The following is a 19,247-nucleotide window of genomic DNA, read 5'->3' on the forward strand; positions in this document are numbered from 1 at the left end:
TACGGTTTGGATTAAACTGCCGGCACGTAGGTGGGATTTTAACCGATGACACCTGGCTGGAGCGCCCTGACCGGGCTGGATTTTCCCAACCCCGACCCGATCCCAGTTCTGATCCTTGGAGATCCCAGGGGCCAAGTTGGAGTTCGCCTCAGGCACACGGAGTGGCCTGCCAGGGGTCATCGTGGCTCGGAGTTGGAGTCCCACCCTTGGATTCCTCCCGGCCACTCGTACCCAGAAGCCCTGGAGCCTCCTGGGGACTTGGGTTGGAACGATAATAATAATAATAACAGTAATAATAATAACTGTAGTATTTGTTAAGCGCTTACTATGTTCCAGGCACTGTTCTAAGCGCTGGGGTGGGTATGAGCGATTCAGGTCGGACACAGTCCCCGTTCCACATGGGGCTCACAATCGTAATCTCCAGTTTACAGATGAGGTAACTGAGGCACAGAACAGTGAAGCGACTTGCCCAAGGTCACACGGCAGACAAGGGGCAGAGCCGGCATTAGAACTCAGGTCAATCAATCAATCAATTGTCTTGATTGAGCGCTTACTGTGTGCAGAGCACTGGACTAAGCGCTTGGGAAGGACAAGTCGGCAACATCTAGAGACGGTCCCTATCCAACAGCGGGCTCACAGTCTAGAAGGGGGAGACAGAGAACAAAACCAAACATATTAACAAAATAAAAGAAATAGAATAGGTATGTACAAGTAAAATGAATCGAGTAATAAATCCGTACAAACATATATACAGGTGCAGTGGGGAAGGGAAGGAGGTAAGATGGGGGGATGGAGAGGGGGACGAGGGGGAGAGGAAGGAGGGGGCTCAGTGTGGGAAGGCCTCCTGATTCCCAGGCCTGTGCGCTATCCACTAGGCCACACTGCTTCTACTCTCCTACTCTAGAAAAAAAGAACCTAAGAATGCCATTCCTGGGACAGGGAATTCCGCTGGCGGATAGCGGCCACGGGAAGAGGGCATCAGAGGCTCAACTTGGACCCCGGCAGTCAAACAGCCAGAAACGATCAAGTAAGACGGCGCTAGTAATAATTATAATGACTATGGTATTGGTCGAGCGCTTACTACGCGCCGGGCATTGTACTAAGCGCGGGGGTGGAGACGAGCCTGTCAGCTAGGAGCTCTGCGTTGTCATTAAATGGGGATTATCTTGCGATTCCGTTGGGAAAATTGCGATCGCTGTTCCTTGAGCTTCTCTACACTAGGCGCTGCAGCCGAGTGGAGAGAGCCCAGGCGTGGGAGTCAGAAGGACCTGAGTTCTAATCTGAGCTCCATCGCTTGCCTTTTGGGTCATCTTATTATTATTATCTTATTATGCCATTATTATTATTATTAATTATTATTATTATTATTATTATTATTATTATTATTATCTTAGACAAGTCACTTCACTCCTCTGGGCCTCAGTTGCCTCATCGGTAAATCGGGATGGTGAGTTCCATGTGGGACATGCATATATGTGGAGATATTTATTACTCTATTTTACTTGTACATATTTATTCTATTTCTTTTATTTTGTTAAGATGTTTTGCTTTGTTGTCTGTCTCCCCGTTCCAGACTATGAGCCCGCTGTTGGGTAGGGACCGTCTCTAGATGTTGCCAACTTGGACTTCCCAAGCGCTTAGTCCAGTGCTCTGCACACAGTAAGCGCTCAATAAATACGATTGACTGAATGAATAACAACAATAATAATTTTGGTATTTGTTAAGCGCTATGTGCCAAGCACTGTTCTAAGCGCTGGGGGGGGAGGCAAGGTCATCAGGTTGGCCCACGTGGGGCTCACAGTCTTCATCCCCATTTTCCAGATGAGGGAACTGAGGCCCAGAGAAGTGACTTGCCCAAAGCCACACAGGTGATAAGTGGCGGAGCCGGGATTTATTACTCTATTAATCAATCAATCGTATTTATTGAGCGCTTACTGTGTGCAGAGCACTGTACGAAGAGCTTGGGAAGTCCAAGTTGGCAACATATAGAGACAGTCCCTACCCAACAGTGGGCTCACAGTCTAAAAGATTATCTAAAAGCTTATCTAAAAGATTTAGATTAAAATCTAAAAGATTAAGATAACAAAAATTACCCTATTTATTTTATCTGTACGTATTTATTCTATTTATTTTATTTTGTTAATCTGTTTTGTTTCGTTGTCTGTCTCCCCCTTCTAGACTGTGAGTCAATTGTTGGGTAGGGACCGTCTCTAGATGGTGCCGACTTGTCCTTCCCAAGCGCTCAGCCCAGTGCTCTGCACCCAGTAAGCGCTCAATAAATACGATTGAATGAATGAACGAATGACCTCCGACTCCCAAGCCCGGGCTCTTCCCACTGAGCCGCGCTGCTTCTCTAGGGACTGCATCTCTCGTCTTAAGGTCCCATAAGGGACCTTGTGACAGTTGCCTCCCGTACACGCATCCTCACGTTTAGAGCCTGGCCATCCGACGTCCCCCCGAGTTTCCCCTTTACATCTCTACTTTCCCTCTAGTGACCCGACCTCCGTAAAACCCTCCTGAACCTGCTGATGGTATTTTCACCAGATGCGACGCTCCCTACGGGAATAAATTCCCTATGCTTTCGCCTCACTAGAAGTGGGGGGTTTCCTTCTGTTTTACGTTTTACGGTCAACAGATCCGCTCGGGCCCAGGTCCGATGCACAACTCCCCGGTCTCCTCGGACCTGGGGATGCTCTATGTTTCCTCCACGCCCAAAATGACTTCCTCCTCTCCCAAATGGGCCCAGAGGGTCAGGCTCTCCACCAGCTTTACACATTCGATCCAAATCGATCAATCCATCTCCCCCCTGTAGCTCCCTGTGGGCAGGGAACGTCTCTACCAATTCTGTTACACTGTACGCTCACTCCAATACTCTGCACACGGTAAGCACTCGATAAATACTACTGATTGATTGATGGTATTTATTGAGTCTTTACTGTGCCCAGAGGACTGGACTGAGCGCTTGGGAGAGAATACACCACAACAGAGTTGGTAGACATGATTCCTGACCACCAGGAACTTAAAGGGGGAGATAAGTTGAATTATCTGTAACTTAAGATAAAGATAATTTAATATAAGATTTATAAAGATGGAGAACAGAAGGGACCCAGACCTTAGATAATTTAAAATAAATTACAGATAGGGAAAATGGCAGAGTACAAGGATATATCTGGAAATGTTGTGGGGCTGGGGGTGCGGTAAATATCAAGGTATAGATTCAAGGGCACGGGCGATGTGGGCTGGGGGGGGTGTTAGGGGAAATGAGGGCTCAGTCAGCCAGTCAATTAGATTTATTGAGCACTTACTGTGTGCACAGCACTGTACTAAGCACTTGGGATAGTACAGTACACAATCCCCACCCCCAGTGAGCTTATAGTCTAGCGGGGGAGACAGACGTTAATCTAAATAAATTACAGAGATGAACATAAGTGCTGTGGGGGATGAATAAAGAGAGCGAGTCAGGGCGATGCAGAAGGGAGTGGGAGAAGAGAAAAGGAGGGCTTAGTCAGGGCAGGCATCTTGGAGGAGTTGTGCCGTCAGTAAGGCTTTGAAGGGGGCGGGCAGAGCAACCGTCGGATACAAGGGCATTCCAGGCAGGACGTGGGATGGAGGTCGGCGGCGAGAAAAACGAGATTGAGGTACAGTGAGAAGGTTAGCGTTAGAGGAGCCAAGTGTGTAGGGTGGGCCGTAGTAGGAGAGTAGCGAAGTGAGCAAGGAGAGGGCAAGGTGATGGAGGGCTTTAAAGCCAATGGTGAGGGGTTTCTGTTTGATACGGAGGTGGATGGGCAACCGCTGGAGTTTCCTGAACATGGCCCGAATGTTTCTGTAGAAAAATGATCCAGGTGGCGGAGTAAAGCCCAGACTGGAGAGGAGAGAGACAGGAGGCAGTGAGGTCGCGAGGAGGCTGATGGAGCAATCTTGATGGGATGGGATAAGTGCTTGGCTCGGAATGGCAGCAGTTTGGATGGAGAGGAAGGGGCAGATTCTAGAGATGTTGAGAAGGTAGGACCGACAGAATTCGGTACGGACTGAATACAGGTTGAATGAGAGAGATGAGTCAAGGAAAATGCCAGATTATGGGCCTGTGAGGGAGGGAGGGTGGCGGTGGTGTCTACAGTGATGGGAAAGTCTTGGGGAGGAAAGGGATTGGCTGGGAAGAAGAGGAGTTCTGTTTTGGACATGTTAAGCGGGAGGTGTCAGCAGGACACCCAAGTAGAGATGTCCTGAAGACAGGAGGAAATGTGAGACTGCAGAGAAGGAGAGAGGTTGGGGCTGGAGAGGTAGATTTGGGAATTCATTCATTCATTCACTCATTCAATCGTATTTATTGAGCGCTTACTGTGTGCAGAGCACTGTACTAAGCGGTTGGGAAGTACAAGTTGGCAACATCGAAAGACGGTCCCTACCCAACAGCGGGCTCCCAGTCTAGGAGGGGGGAGACAGAGAACAAAACAAAATCAATCAATCAATCAATTAATCGTATTTATTGAGTGCTTACTGTGTGCAGAGCACTGTACTAAGCACTTGGGAAGTACAAGTTGGCAACATATAGAGACAGTCCCTACCCAACAGTGGGCTCACAGTCTAGAAAGTGGGCTCACAGACATCTTAACAAAATAAAATAAATAGAATAGTAAATATGTACAAGTAAAATAGAGTAATAAATACATACAAACATATATTCATATATACGGTGCTGTGGGGAGGGGAAGGAGGCAAGGGAGGGGGAGGTGGGGGAGGTTAAGCTGGAAGTGTCAGCAGGACTTCCAAGTAATAATAATAATGATGGCATTTCTTAAGCGCTTACTATGTGCAAAGCACTGTTCTAAGTGCTGGGGAGGTTACAAGGTGATCAGGTTGTCCCACAGGGGGCTCACAGTCTTAATCCCCATTTTCCAGATGAGGGAACTGAGGCCCAGGGAAGTGAAGTGACTCGCCCAAAGTCACCCAGCTGACAGGCGGCGGAGCCGGGATTTGAACCCCCTGCCCTCTGACTCCAAAGCCCGGCCTCTTTCCACTGAGCCATGCTGCTTCCCTAAGTAGAGATGTCTTGAAAACAGGAGGAAATGTGAGACTGCAGAGAAGGAGAGAGGTTGGGGCTGGAGAGGCAGATTTGGGAATCATCTGCGGAGAGATGGTAACGGAAACCGTGGGAGCGAATGAGTTCCCCGAGGTGGTGAGGGGTGCGGACGGAGACCAGAAGGGACCCTAGACCTGAACCTTGAAGGACTCCCACAGACACAGGGTGGGAGGGCATTCCGTCTCCCCGCAAAGCACCTACATGGATCAGAGTAGTTTGCTGCAACCCCATACTGCCATAAAACAACTGGTAATCCTCCGTTAAAGCTGCCAGCTCCGTTTCGGCTGGAAAAAAAAAGCAAAAACAGATACGCATGCCGGTTCATTTCGACCTTTAAAAATACCCAGTATTAAAATGACACAATCGACGGCCTATCGATCGCCTATTACACTTGTACATATCTATTCTATTTATTTCATTTTGTTAGTATGTTTGGTTTTGTTCTCTGTCTCCCCCTTTTCGACTGTGAGCCCACTGTTGGGTAGGGACTGTCTCTATATGTTGCCAGCTTGGACTTCCCAAGCGCTTAGTCCAGTGCTCTGCACACAGTAAGCGCTCAATAAATATGATTGATTGATTACACTACACACGCACATATTAAATCATATTTATTGAGCGCTTACTGTGTGCAGAGCACTGTACTAAGCGCTTGGGAAGGACAAGTTGGCAACATATAATCAATCTATCAATCAATCAGTCGTATTTATTGAGCGCTTACTGTGTGCAGAGCACTGGACTAAGCGCTTGGGAAGTCCAAGTTGGCAACATATAGAGGCAGTCCCTACCCAACAGTGGGCTCACAGTCTAGAAGGGGGAGACAGAGAACAAAACCGAACATATTAACAAAACAAAATAAATAGAATAGATATGTACAAGTAAAATAAATAAATAAATAAATAGAGTAATAAATATGTACGAACATATATACAGGTGCTGTCGGGAAGGGAAGGAGAACATAATACATAATAACATAATATAACACTTAGAACATCTGAGTTCTAGACTGTGAGCCCACTGTTGGGTAGGGACCGTCTCTATATGCTGCCAACTTGTACTTCTCAAGCGCTTAGTACAGTGTTCTGCACACAGTAAGCGCTCAATAAATCCGATTGAATGAATGATGCAAACTTGTATTTCCCAAGCGCTTAGTACAGTGCTCTGCACACAGTAAACGCTCAATAAATACAATTGAATGAATGAATGTTTTGTTTTGTCGTCTGCCTCCCCTTTCTGGACTGTGAGTCCGCTATTGGGTAGGGACTGTCTCTATAGGTTGCCAACTTGTAATAATAATAATAATAATGGCATTTATTAAGCGTTTACTATGTGCAAAGCACTGTTCTAAGCGCTGGGATCAGGTTGTCCCACGTGGGGCTCACAGTCTTAATCCCCATTTTACAGATGAGGGAACTGAGGCCCAGAGAAGTGAAGTAACTTGCCCAAAGTCACACAGCTGACAACTGGCGGAGTCTGGATTTGAACCCATGACCTCTGACTCCAAAGCCCGGGCTCTTTCCACTGCGCCATGCTGCTTCACTGCTTGTACTTCCCAAGCACTTAGTACAATTGCTCAATAAATTCGATTGAATGAATGAATAATGCAAACTTGTATTTCCCAAGCGCTTAGTCCAGTGCTCTGCACCCAGTAATCGCTCAATAAATTTGATTGAATGAATGAATAATGCAAGCTTGTATTTCCCAAGCGCTTAGTACAGTGCTCTGCACCCAGTAAGCACTCAATAAATCCGGTTGAATGAATGAATAATACGAACTTGTATTTCCCAAGCGCTTAGTCCAGTGCTCTGCACCCAGTAAGCGCTCAATAAATACGATTGAATGAATTAATAATGCGAACTTGTATTTCCCAAGCGCTTAGTCCAGTGCTCTGCACCCAGTAAGTGCTCAATAAATCCGATTGAATGAATGAATGATGCGAACTTGTATTTCCCAAGCGCTTAGTACAGTGCTCTGCACCCAGTAAGCGCTCAATAAATACGATTGATTGACTGATCGATCTGAGAACACCTGAGAACATCGGAGAGAAGCAAAAGCTTCAAAACTCCTTCCTCTTCCTCTTTCTTTCTCTTCCTCTTCCTCTTTCTCTTAATGGGGACGAGCCCGGAATCCAAATTGTCAACCCTCCACTAAGCAGGGGAACGAGACCGCTCATCCAAATGATTAAAAACAAATTAAGCAATTAAAGAAAGAGATAATAGGCACGGGAACACCCAGAAGGGCTAAGGTGCCTAAAGGTTGTGGGGATTCAATGGGGATGAGATGGGTTTTTCGACTTTTAGACTGTGAGCCCACTGTTGGGTAGGGACCGTCTCTATATGTTGCCAACTTGGACTTCCCAAGCGCTTAGTTCAGTGCTCTGCACACAGTAAGCGCTCAATAAATACGATTGATTGATTGCTTGATTTTTCAAGAAGGATTTTAAAGATGGGGCAGAGCCTAATTTGGCAGATTTGAGGACGGTTCAGTGTCCGGGAAAGGGGGTGAGCAATGGGTCGAAGAGTTGCAAGCGAGGTAAAGGGAGGCGGGGAACGTGGGCGGAGCGGCGCGGCGTGGGAAGAGCCCGGGCTTTGGAGGCGCAGGTCACGGGTTCGAATCCCGGCTCCGCCAGTTGCCAGCTGTGTGACTTTGGGCAAGTCACCTCACTTCTCTGGGCCTCAGTGACCTCATCTGGAAAATGGGGATTAAGACTGTGAGCCCCCCGGGGGACAGCCGGATCACCTTGTAGCCTCCCCAGCGCTTAGAATAGTGTTTTGCACATAGTAAGCGCTTAATAAATGCGAGCCCCTTCCCTCCTGTCCCCCTCCCCATCCCCCCATCTTACCTCCTTCCCTTCCCCACAGCACCTGTATATATGTATATATGTTTGTACATATTTATTACTCTATTTATTTATTTATTTTACTTGTACATACCTATTCCATTTATTTTATTTTGTTAACCTGTTTGGTTTTGTTCTCTGTCTCCCCCTTTTAGACTGTGAGCCCACTGTTGGGCAGGGACTGTCTCTATATGTTTCCAACTTGTACTTCCCAAGCGCTTAGTACAGTGCTCTGCACACAGTAAGCACTCAATAAATACGATTGATGATGATGATGATGATTACCATTATTAACTGGGGTGTAGCAGGTGAAGAGAGCACAGAGGTAAGAGGGATCCAGCCGGAGGAGAGCCTTGAAGTGAGTGGTTAGAACTCGGGGATTTTAGAGGAGGGGAGTAACGTTTAACTTTTTTTATGGTCAATCAATCAATCAATCGTATTTATTGAGCGCTTACTGTGTGCAGAGCACTGGACTAAGCGCTTGGGAAGTACAAGTTGGCAACATACAGAGACAGTCCCTACCCAACAGTAGGCTCACTGTTAAGCGCTTACTATGTGCCAGGCGCTATATTAAAATGCCGGGATAGATACGATCTAATCAGGTTGGGCCCAGTCCCCGTCCCACATAGGGCTCGTGGTCTTAATCCCCATTTGATGAAGAGAAGCAGCGTGGCTCGGTGGAAAGAGCCCGGGCTTGGGAGTCAGAGGTCACGGGTTCAAATCCCGACTCCGCCAATTGTCAGCTGTGGGACTCTGGGCAAGTCGCTTCACTTCTCTGGGCCTCAGTTCCCTCATCTGTTAAATGGGGATGAAGACTGTGAGTCCCTCGTGGGACAACCCCGGCGCTTAGAACAGTGCTATGCACATAGTAAGCACTTAACAAATGCCATTATTATTATTATTATTATTTGATAAATAAGGTAACTGAGGCACGGAATGGTCCGTGAGGCACGGACTTGCCCAAGGCCACACAGCGGACAAGTGGCAGAGCTGGGATTAGAACCCAGGTCCTTCTGATGGCCGGGCTCATGCTCTATAATAATAATAATAATAATGATGGTATTTGTTAAGCGCTCACTACGTGCAAAGCACTGTTCTAAGCGCTGGGGGATACAAGGTGATCAGGTTGTCCCATGTGGGACTCACATTCTTCATCCCCATTTTCCAGATGAGGGAACTGAGGCCCAGAGAAGTGAAGCGACTTGCCCAAAGTCACACAGCTGACAGTTGGCGGAGCCGGGATTTGAACCCGTGACCTCTGACTCCAAAGCCCGGGCTCTTTCCACTGAGCCACGCTGCTTCTATCAACTAGGCTAAGCTGCTCCTCTGTAAATGTCACAACTTGTAAATGTCACAACTTGTACATGTCGTGACAACGGGTAAATCATTAACTTTTCGGTGCTTCAGTTTCCTCATCTGTCTCTAGCCTGTGAGCCCGCTGTTGGGTAGGGACCCTCTCTATATGTTCCCAACTTGGACTTCCCAAGCGTTCAGTACAGTGCTCTGCACACGGTAAGCGCTCAATCACGGGTAAATCATTAACTTTTCGGTGCTTCAGTTTCCTCATCTGTCTCTAGACTGTGAGCCTGCTGTTGGGTAGGGACCCTCTCTATATGTTGCCAACTTCTGCTTCTCAAGCGTTCAGTACAGTGCTCTGCACACGGTAAGCGCTCAATAAATACGACTGACTGAATGGGGATTCAATACCTGTTCTCCCTTCTGGTTAAACTGTAAGCCCCACATGGGACAGGGACCATGAGAGAAGCAGCGCGGTTGAGTGGAAAAAGCCCGGGCTTGGGAGCCAGAAGTCATGGGTTCAAATCCCGACTCCGCCACTTGTCAGCTGTGGGACCTTGGGCAAGTCGCTTCACTTCTCTGGGCCTCAGTTCCCTCATCTGTAAAATGGGGATTAAGACGGTGAGCCCCATGTGGGACAACCTGATCACCTCGTATCCCCCCAGCGCTTAGAACAGTGCTTGGCACATAGTAAGCGCTTAACAGATGCCATCATTATGTCTGGCCTGACTAGCTTGTATGTTGTATGTACCCCAGGGCTTAGTATTCATTCACTCATTCATTCAATCGTATTTACTGAGCGCTTACTGTGTGCAGAGCACTGTACTAAGCGCTTGGGAAGTACAGTACTGGGCACATAATAACCGCTTAACAAGTATCACGATCGCTCTTATCACTACATCCCATAAAGTACGCACAGGCTGTAACGTAGAACAGAGAGCTGTTGATTGCAGAAATGGAAGTGTGGGGAAAACGTCTTGTCCTCCAAATAATAACAGGATCCATAGTCTGACCTAGAGAACAAAAAAGCAGTTATTAGCATCAATGCTCTTAGAGTTTACCGTTCAATTGATTTACGAAGAATAGGTGACGAACGCTAAAACGCGATGTCTAAAACCCGTTCCACAGCTTCGGTGTGGAAGTTTTTGGTTGGGAGAGAAGCGGTGTTGCTTAGTGGTTAGAGCGCGGGCCCGAGAGCCGAAAGGACCTAGGTTCCAATCCCAGCTCCGCCACTCGTCTGCTGGGTGACCTTGGGCAAGTCGTTTAACTTCTCTGGGCCTCGGTTCCCTCATCTGTAAAACAGGGATTAAGACTGCGAGCCCCAAGTGGGACATGGACTGTGTCCGAGATGACTGTATCTTGTATCTACCTTGTAATAATGATAATGACGGTATTTGTTAAGCGCTTACTACGGGCCAAGCACTGTTCTAAGCGCTGGGGGGGGATACAAAGTAATCAGCTTGTCCCACGGGGGGCTCACAGCCTTAATCCCCGTTTTCCAGATGAGGTAACTGAGGCACAAAGAACTTCTCTAAACCTCAGTTGCCTCATCTGGAAAACGGAGATGAAATGCATAAGCCCCATGTGGGTCCAACCTGATTAACCGTATCCACCCCAGTGCTTAGAACAGTGCTTGGCATACAGTAAACGCTTAACAATACTATCATTATTATCATTATTCTTCTTATTATTACTCATCAACAACAATTCTAGATGCTGGGAGATTTGATTCTTGCCCACCAGGAGATCACAACCTAGAGTAAATAAAAGGCACCGTGTTCAAATTATATTTTTTAATGGTATTTGTGCCAGGCACTATACTAAGCTCTATTTATTTATTTATTATTAGAGTATTTATTACTCTATTTATTTATTTATTTCATTTGTACATATTTATTCTATTTATTTTATTTTGCTAATATGTTTTGTTTTGTTCTCTGTCTCCCCCTTCTAGACTGTGAGCCCACTGTTGGGTGGTGACCGTCTCTAGATGTTGCCAACTTGTCCTTCCCAAGCGCTTAGTCCAGTGCTCTGCACATAGTAAGCGCTCAATAAATACGATTGATTGATTGATTGATTGATTATATGTTGCCAACTTGTCCTTCCCAAGCGCTTAGTCCAGTGCTCTGCACACAGTAAGCGCTCAATAAATACGATTGAATGAATGAATGAATGAATAGGGTAGATCCAAGCTAACCATCCTGGGCACCATTCATGACCCAAATGGGGCTGGCAGTCTTAATCCCCATTTTCCAGATGAGATAACTGAGGCCCAGAGAAGTCCAGCGACTTGCCCAAGGTGTCACACCGCAGACAAGTAGCAGAGCCAGGATTAGAACCCAGGTCCACCTGACTCCTTTGGACAATAAAACAATAAAAAAAAGCCCAAACTAGGTCGCTCTAAAATAGCAGAAATGAGCCAAGGAGATTCTTTTCAGAAAAACACCTACACAAAGAGAACAAAAGTGACATTTTGGAGCAATATGATAACTGGACGATGACCACACTGCATCTATAAAAAAAGGGAAGGCCCAATCAATCGATCGATCGATGGCATTTATAAACCACTTGCTGTTCATTCACTCAATCGGATTTACTGAGCGCTTACTGCGTGCAGAGCACTGTACTAAGCAGCACTTGGGAAGTACAAGTCGGCAACGTATAGAGACGGTCCCTACCCAACAGCGGGCTCACGGTCTAGAAGGGGGAGATGGACGACAAGCACTGTAATAGGTGCTTGGGAGAGAGCAATACAGTAGAGTTGACATATTCCTTGCCTACAAGGAACTCAGAGCCGAGAGCGGGAGACAGACATTCAAATAAATTCTAGCTAGGGAAATGGCGGAGTGTAAGGATGCGTCCGAACATGCTTTGGGGATGGCGGCGGGGCGGATATCGAGGTGCTGCAGGGCTACGGGACCAAGAACGCAGACGGCACAGAAGGGAGGGCGAATAGCCTCGTCGGGGAAGGCCTCTTGGAGGAGGTGTGACTGTAGTACGGCTTTGAAGGGGGGGAGACCAGATAGACCAGAGTCAGAAGGACCTGGGTTCTAATTCCAGCTCTGCCACTTGTCTGCTGGGTGACCTTGGGCGAGTCGTTTAACTTCTCTGGGCCTCGGTTCCCTCAGCTGTAAAACAGGGATTAAGACTGCGAGCCCCAAGTGGGACGTGGTTCATTAAACGTGAATTTCTCTGTCGCCTGGCGAGACAGTCACAGGGTCCGACAGCAGCCCTCCTCCCTCCTCTTCATCAGAGGCCAGAATTCATTCAGTTGCATTTATTGAGCGCTTATTGTGTTTGGGAGAGCACAAAATAAGAATAAGCAGACACATTCCCTGCCCATTCTTCTTCCTCTTTCTCTCACTCCTTCCGTAGCATCTCAGCTGGGTTAAGGGGATGACGGTTGCTACTGGCAGGTTGTGAGAAGCAAAATCACCCCACCCAAACCCATGTCCAAATCGGGCATGGACCGTGTCCAAGATGACTGTATCTTGTATCTACCTTGTAATAATAATAATGACGGCATTTGTTAAGCGCTTACTACGGGCCAAGCACTGTTCTAAGCGCTGGGGGGGGGGATACAAAGTAATCAGCTTGTCCCACGTGAGGCTCACAGCCTTAATCCCCGTTTTCCGGATGAGGTAACTGAGGCACAGAGAAGTTAAGCGGCTTGCCCAAAGTCACACAGCCGATTAGTGGCGGAGTCGGGATTAGAACCCACGACCTCTGACTCCACTAAGCCACGCTGCTTCTGTATCTACCCCAGCACTTAGTACAGTGCCTGGCACATAATAAGGGTTCGACAAATACCATAAAAAGGTGGTTTGGCTCCTTCCCTTCCCCACAGCACCTGTATATATGTATATCTGTTTGTACATATTTATTACTCTATTTATTTTCCTTGTACATATCTATTCTATTTATTTTCTTTTGTTAGTATGTTTGGTTTTGTTCTCTGTCTCCCCCTTTTAGACTGTGAGCCCACTGTTGGGTAGGGACTGTCTCTATATGTTGCCAACTTGGACTTCCCAAGCGCTCAGTCCAGTGCTCTGCACACAGTAAGCGCTCAATAAATACGATCGATTGATTTCGGGGGCTGAAGATAAGAGGAGTGGAGTGAAATGGATTGATTGACCTGAAAGCAATCTCTCCACCCCCACCCTGGGTAAAGATGCTGGAGGGGTGGGGGGGAGGGAGAGGGGCATCCTTAGCATTAGTTGGAGTCAGAGGTCATGGGTTCAAATCCCAGCTCTGCCACTTGTCAGCTGTGTCAGGCCCTACTGAGAGCTCACCTCCTCCAGGAGGCCTTCCCAGACTGAGCCCCTTCCTTCCTCTCCCCCTCATCCCCCTCTCCATCCCCCCACCTTACCTCCTTCCCTTCCCCACAGCACCTGTATATATGGATATCTGTTTGTACATATTTATTACTCTATTTATTTTACTTGTACATATCTATTCTATTTATTTTATTTTGTTAGTATGTTTGGTTTTGTTCTCTGTCTCCCCCTTTTAGACTGTGAGCCCACTGTTGGGTAGGGACTGTCTCTATACGTTGCCAATTTGTACTTCCCAAGCGCTTAGTACAGTGCTCTGCATACAGTAAGCGCCCAATAAATACGATTGATGATGATGATGATGTGTGACTTTGGGCAAGTCACTTCACTTCTCTGGGCCTCAGTGACCTCATCTGGAAAATGGGGATGAAGACTGGGAGCCCCCCGGGGGACAACCTGAGCACCTTGTATCCTCCCCAGTGCTTTGCACATAGTAAGTGCTTAACAAATGCCATCATCATTAGTTATAAAAAGTAGGAGCTGAGCCGTTGACACATGCCCCAGGTATAAAACTAACAAATTATCCTCCATTTCACCCTCATCTGTGTTGCTAACGGCCCAGCGTGGCCTAGTGAACAGAGCAAGGGCCTCGGAGTCAGCAGGATATGGATTCTGACCCCGGCTCTGCCATTTGTCTGCTGCGTGACCTTGGGAAACCACCTAACTCAGTGGAAAGAGCCCGGGCTTTGGAGTCCGAGGTCGTGGGTTCAAATCCCGGCTCCGCCAACTGTCAGCCGGGCGACTCTGGGCAAGTCGCTTCACTTCTCTGGGCCTCAGTTCCCTCATCTGGAAAATGGGGATTAAGACTGTGAGCTCCCCGCCGCGGGACAACCTGATCACCCTGTTGCCTCCCCAGCGCTTAGAACAGTGCTTTGCCCACGGTAATAATAATGATGATGGCATTTATTACGCACTTACTTACAGTAAGTGCGTAATAAATGCCATCATCATTATTATGAGTATTATCTGTAAAATGAAGATTAATCAATCAATCGATCGTATTTATTGAGCGCTTACTGTGTGCAGAGCACTGTACTAAGCGCTTGGGAAGTCCAAGTTGGCAACATCTAGAGACAGTCCCTACCCAACAACGGGCTCACAGTCTAGAAGGGGGAGACAGATAACAAAACAAAACATATTAACATATTAAAACATATTAACACTGTGAGCCCCATGCGGGACAGGGACTGTGTCCAATCTGACAGATTCATAATCTATCCCAGACCTTAATTCAGGGCCTGGCACAGAGTAAGCCCTTTATAACAAATGCCACAATTATTATTATTATTATTATCATCATTATCAGCATCAATCGTATTTATTGAGCACTTACTGTGTGCAGAGCACTGTACTAAGCGCTTGGGAAGTACAAATTGGCAACATATAGAGACAGTCCCTACCCAACAGTGGGCTCACAGTCTAAAAGGTGGGCTCACAGTCTAAAATACTAATCATTAGTATTATTATTCTCCCCTCCCACCCATCCTTCAGCTCCACTTGGAAGCAGCGTGGCTCAGTGGAAAGAGCCCGGGCTTTGGAGTCAGGGGTCATGGGTTCGAAGCCCAGCTCCGCCCATTGTCAGCTGTGTGACTTTGGGCAAGTCGCTTCACTTCTCTGGGCCTCGGTTACCTCATCTGGAAAATGGGGATGAAGACTGTGAGCCCCCCGGGGGACAACCTGATCACCTTGTAACCTCCCCAGTGCTTAGAACAGTGCTTTGCACATAGTAAGCGCTTAATAAATGCCATTTTAAAAAAAAGGGGGGGAAGAGGGGCTTCTGGAGGCAGTCCGAAGCCTCAGGGAATGATTCCCCCTCTAGCCTGTAAGCTCCATGTGGGCAGGGAATGTGGCGACCAACTTTGTTACGTGATGCTCTCTCAATCAATCGATAAATCAATCAATCAATCGTATTTATTGAGCGCTTACCATGTGCAGAGCACTGTACTAAGCGCTTGGGAAGTACAAGTTGGCAACACGTAGAGACGGTCCCTACCCAACAGCGGGCTCACAGTCTAGAAGGGGGAGACAGAGAACAAAACCAAACACACGAACAAAATAAAATAAATAGAATAGATATGTACAAGTAAAATAAATAAATGAATAGAGCAATAAATACATACAAACATATATACATATATGCAGGTGCCATGGGGAAGGGAAGGAGTTTAGTCAAGAGTTTAGTACCGTGCTCGCCTCACAGTAAGTGCTCAATGAAGACCGCTGACTGAACTGAGTTTACAGTTGGTTACATTCATTCATTCAGTCGTATTTATTGAGCGCCCACTGTGTGCAGAGCACTGTACTAAGCGCTTGGGAAGTACAAGTTCGCAACACATAGAGACGGTCCCTACCCAACAGCAGGCTCACAGTCTAGAAGGGGGAGACAGAGAACAAAACCAAACACACGAACAAAATAAAATAAATAGAATAGATATGTACAAGTAAAATAAATAAATGAATAGAGCAATAAATACATACAAACATATATACATATATGCAGGTGCCATGGGGAAGGGAAGGAGTTTAGTCAAGAGTTTAGTACCGTGCTCGCCTCACAGTAAGTGCTCAATGAAGACCGCTGACTGAACTGAGTTTACAGTTGGTTACATTCATTCATTCAGTTGTATTTATTGAGCGCCCACTGTGTGCAGAGCACTGTATACGAACAGATGCTTGGGAAGGGTATAATCAAATCCATAAGGGCTAGAGGTGACAGGGGAGGAGAGGAGAAAAGTCAGGTTGCCAACTTGTACTTCCCAAGCGCTTAGTACAGTGCTCTGCACACAGTAAGCGCTCAATAAATACAATTGATTGATTGATTGATTGAAACTGAACAGAACTAGTTGATGACGTGCCCACCCCCTGGAAGCCAAGAACACTGCAGTTCTTGTATTTCAATCACAAAGCAAAGGAGAAGGAGGAGAAGAAGAAGGAGAAGAAGAAGGAGGAGGAGGAGGAGGAGGAGGAGGAGGAGGAGGAGGAGGAGGAGGAGGAGGAGGAGGAGGAGGAGGAGGAGGAGGAGGAGGAGGAGAAGAAGGAGAAGAAGAAGAAGAAGAAGAAGAAGAAGAAGAAGAAGAAGAAGAAGAAGGGTATTGGTAAGCGCTTACTATGTGCCACGTGCTGAGGTAGGTACAAAGTTATCAGGTTGCCCCACGTGGGGCTCATAGTCTTAATCCCCATTAGAGAAGCAGCGTGGCTCAGTGGAAAGAGCCCGGGCTTTGGAGTCAGAGGTCATGGGTTCGAATCCCAGCTCCGCCACTTGCCAGCTGTGTGACATTGGGCAAGTCACTTCACTTCTCTGGGCCTCAGTTCCCTCACCTGGAAAATGGGGATGAAGACTGGGAGCCCTCTGTGGGACAACCTGATCACCTTGTAACCTCCCCAGCACTTAGAACAGTGCTTCGCACATAGTAAGTGCTTAACAAATACCAACATTATTATTATTATTATTATTATTATTATTTGACAGATGAGGGAAGTGAGGCACAGAGAAATTAAGTGATTTGCCCAAAGCCACGCAGCTGACAAGTGGCGGGGCCAGGATTAGAACCCATGACCTCTGACCCCCAAGCCCGGGCTCTTCCCACTGAGCCACGAGAAAAATAACGAGGCCCAAGCAGAGACCGGGCAAATGGTAATTTTTCACGACTTGCTCACGGTCGCTCACCACAATTAAATGAAATTTTCATGTCTCTTTTCGTCCAGAAAATTATGATCCCCTTCAATCCTGGAGGGCGAAGGCTGGTCACGGTTTCTGAAAAGGCCATAGTGAACGGCGACAGCATGATTTTTCCTAACGGGTGCCTGGTAAACTTAAAAACTCCCTGGAAGAAAAGCAAAATCATTTCATTGCCGGGCAAGAAAACTATGTCCAAAGTAATTCCCTGGTTAAATCATTAAATGAAGAGAAGCCGGGTGGCCTAGTGGAAAGAGCATTAGCCCGGGAGTCAAAAGGTCATGGGTTCTAATCCCGGGCTCCGCCGCTTGTCTGCTGTGTGGCTTTAGGCAGGTCACTTAACTTCCCTGTGCCTCAGTTACCTCATCTGTAAAATGGGGATTGAGGCTGTGAGCCCCATGTGGGCATGGACTGTGTCCAACCTGAGTGCTTCGCACATGGTAAGCGCTTAACAAATGCTATGATGATGATGATTATTTGCTTGTATCCACCCCAGCACTTAGTACAGTGTCTGGCACATAGAAAGCGCTTCATGAATACTGTAATTGTTATTATTGTTATTATTATTATTATTATTATTATTTTGAAGCTATTGGGCCAATTTGGCAAAAAATAACAGCAGGGCAAAGTATAAGAGGGGACCAGATGGGCATTTGCCTATTCTCAGCCCCACTGCACTTACGTACATATCTGTAATTTATGTATTTATACCAATAATAATAATAATAATGGCATTTGTTAAGCGCTTACTATGTGCCAAGCACTGTTCTAAGCGCTGGGGGGAGAGTACAGGGTAATCAGGTTGTCCCACGTTGCCCGTTGTGGGCAAGGAATGTGTCTGTTTATGCTCCCAAGCGCTTAGTACCGTGCTCTGCACACAGTAAGCGCTCAATAAATACCAATGACTGACTAAGCTCAAACTCGTATTATTCTCTGTTTATTGCTATAGTGTACGCTCCCAAGCGCTTAGTACCGTGCTCTGCACACAGTAAGTGCTCAATAAATACCAATGACTAGTCAGTCACACAGTCACACAGTAAGCGCTCAGTAAATACCAATGACTGACTGACTAAGCTCAAACTCGTATTATTCTCTGTTTACTGCTATAGTGTACGCTCCCAAGCGCTTAGTACCGTGCTCTGCACACAATAAGCGCTCAGTAAATACCAATGACTGACTAAGCTCAAACTCGTATTATTCTCTGTTTATTGCTATAGTGTACGCTCCCAAGCGCTTAGTACCGTGCTCTGCACACAGTAAGCGCTCAATAAATACCAATGACTGACTGACTAAGCTCAAACTCGTATTATTCTGTTTATTGCTATAGTGTACGCTCCCAAACGCTTAGTACCGTGCTCTGCACACAGTAAGCGCTCAGTAAATACCAATGACTGACTGACTAAGCTCAAACTCGTATTATTCTCTGTTTACTGCTATAGTGTACGCTCCCAAGTGCTTAGTACCGTGCTCTGCACACAGTAAGCGCTCAGTAAATACCAATGACTGACTGACTAAGCTCAAACTCGTATTATTCTCTGTTTATTGCTATAGTGTACGCTCCCAAACGCTTAGTACCGTGCTCTGCACACAGTAAGCGCTCAGTAAATACCAATGACTGACTGATTAAGCTCAAACTCATATTATTCTCTGTTTACTGCTATAGTGTACGCTCCCAAGCGCTTAGTACCGTGCTCTGCACACAGTAAGCGCTCAGTAAATACCAATGACTGACTGACTAAGCTCAAACTCGTATTATTCTCTGTTTATTGCTATAGTGTACGCTCCCAAGCGCTTAGTACCGTGCTCTGCACACAGTAAGCGCTCAATAAATACCAATGACTGACTGACTAAGCTCAAACTCGTATTATTCTGTTTATTGCTATAGTGTACGCTCCCAAACGCTTAGTACCGTGCTCTGCACACAGTAAGCGCTCAGTAAATACCAATGACTGACTGACTAAGCTCAAACTCGTATTATTCTCTGTTTACTGCTATAGTGTACGCTCCCAAGTGCTTAGTACCGTG

At 46.7% G+C, this 19,247-nt stretch overlaps 1 protein-coding gene across 3 annotated transcripts in view; it reads right to left on the reverse strand.

The window, feature by feature from the left end:
• CATSPERD (cation channel sperm associated auxiliary subunit delta) overlaps nucleotides 1-19,247 on the reverse strand; it is an 83,812-nt gene that overhangs the window by 39,576 nt on the left and 24,989 nt on the right. For all 3 annotated transcript variants that reach the window (XM_038740238.1, XM_038740237.1, XM_038740236.1), the window contains 3 exons: nucleotides 17,214-17,370; nucleotides 10,130-10,225; nucleotides 5,282-5,364 (listed from right to left, as the gene is read on the reverse strand). In XM_038740238.1, coding sequence (XP_038596166.1) covers nucleotides 5,282-5,364; nucleotides 10,130-10,225; nucleotides 17,214-17,370 — 336 coding nt within the window. The remainder of the gene's footprint in view (nucleotides 1-5,281; nucleotides 5,365-10,129; nucleotides 10,226-17,213; nucleotides 17,371-19,247) is intronic.

Source organism: Tachyglossus aculeatus, chromosome X1 (assembly GCF_015852505.1).
Source record: "Tachyglossus aculeatus isolate mTacAcu1 chromosome X1, mTacAcu1.pri, whole genome shotgun sequence".
In the NCBI taxonomy this organism is placed as follows: Eukaryota; Metazoa; Chordata; class Mammalia; order Monotremata; family Tachyglossidae; genus Tachyglossus; species Tachyglossus aculeatus.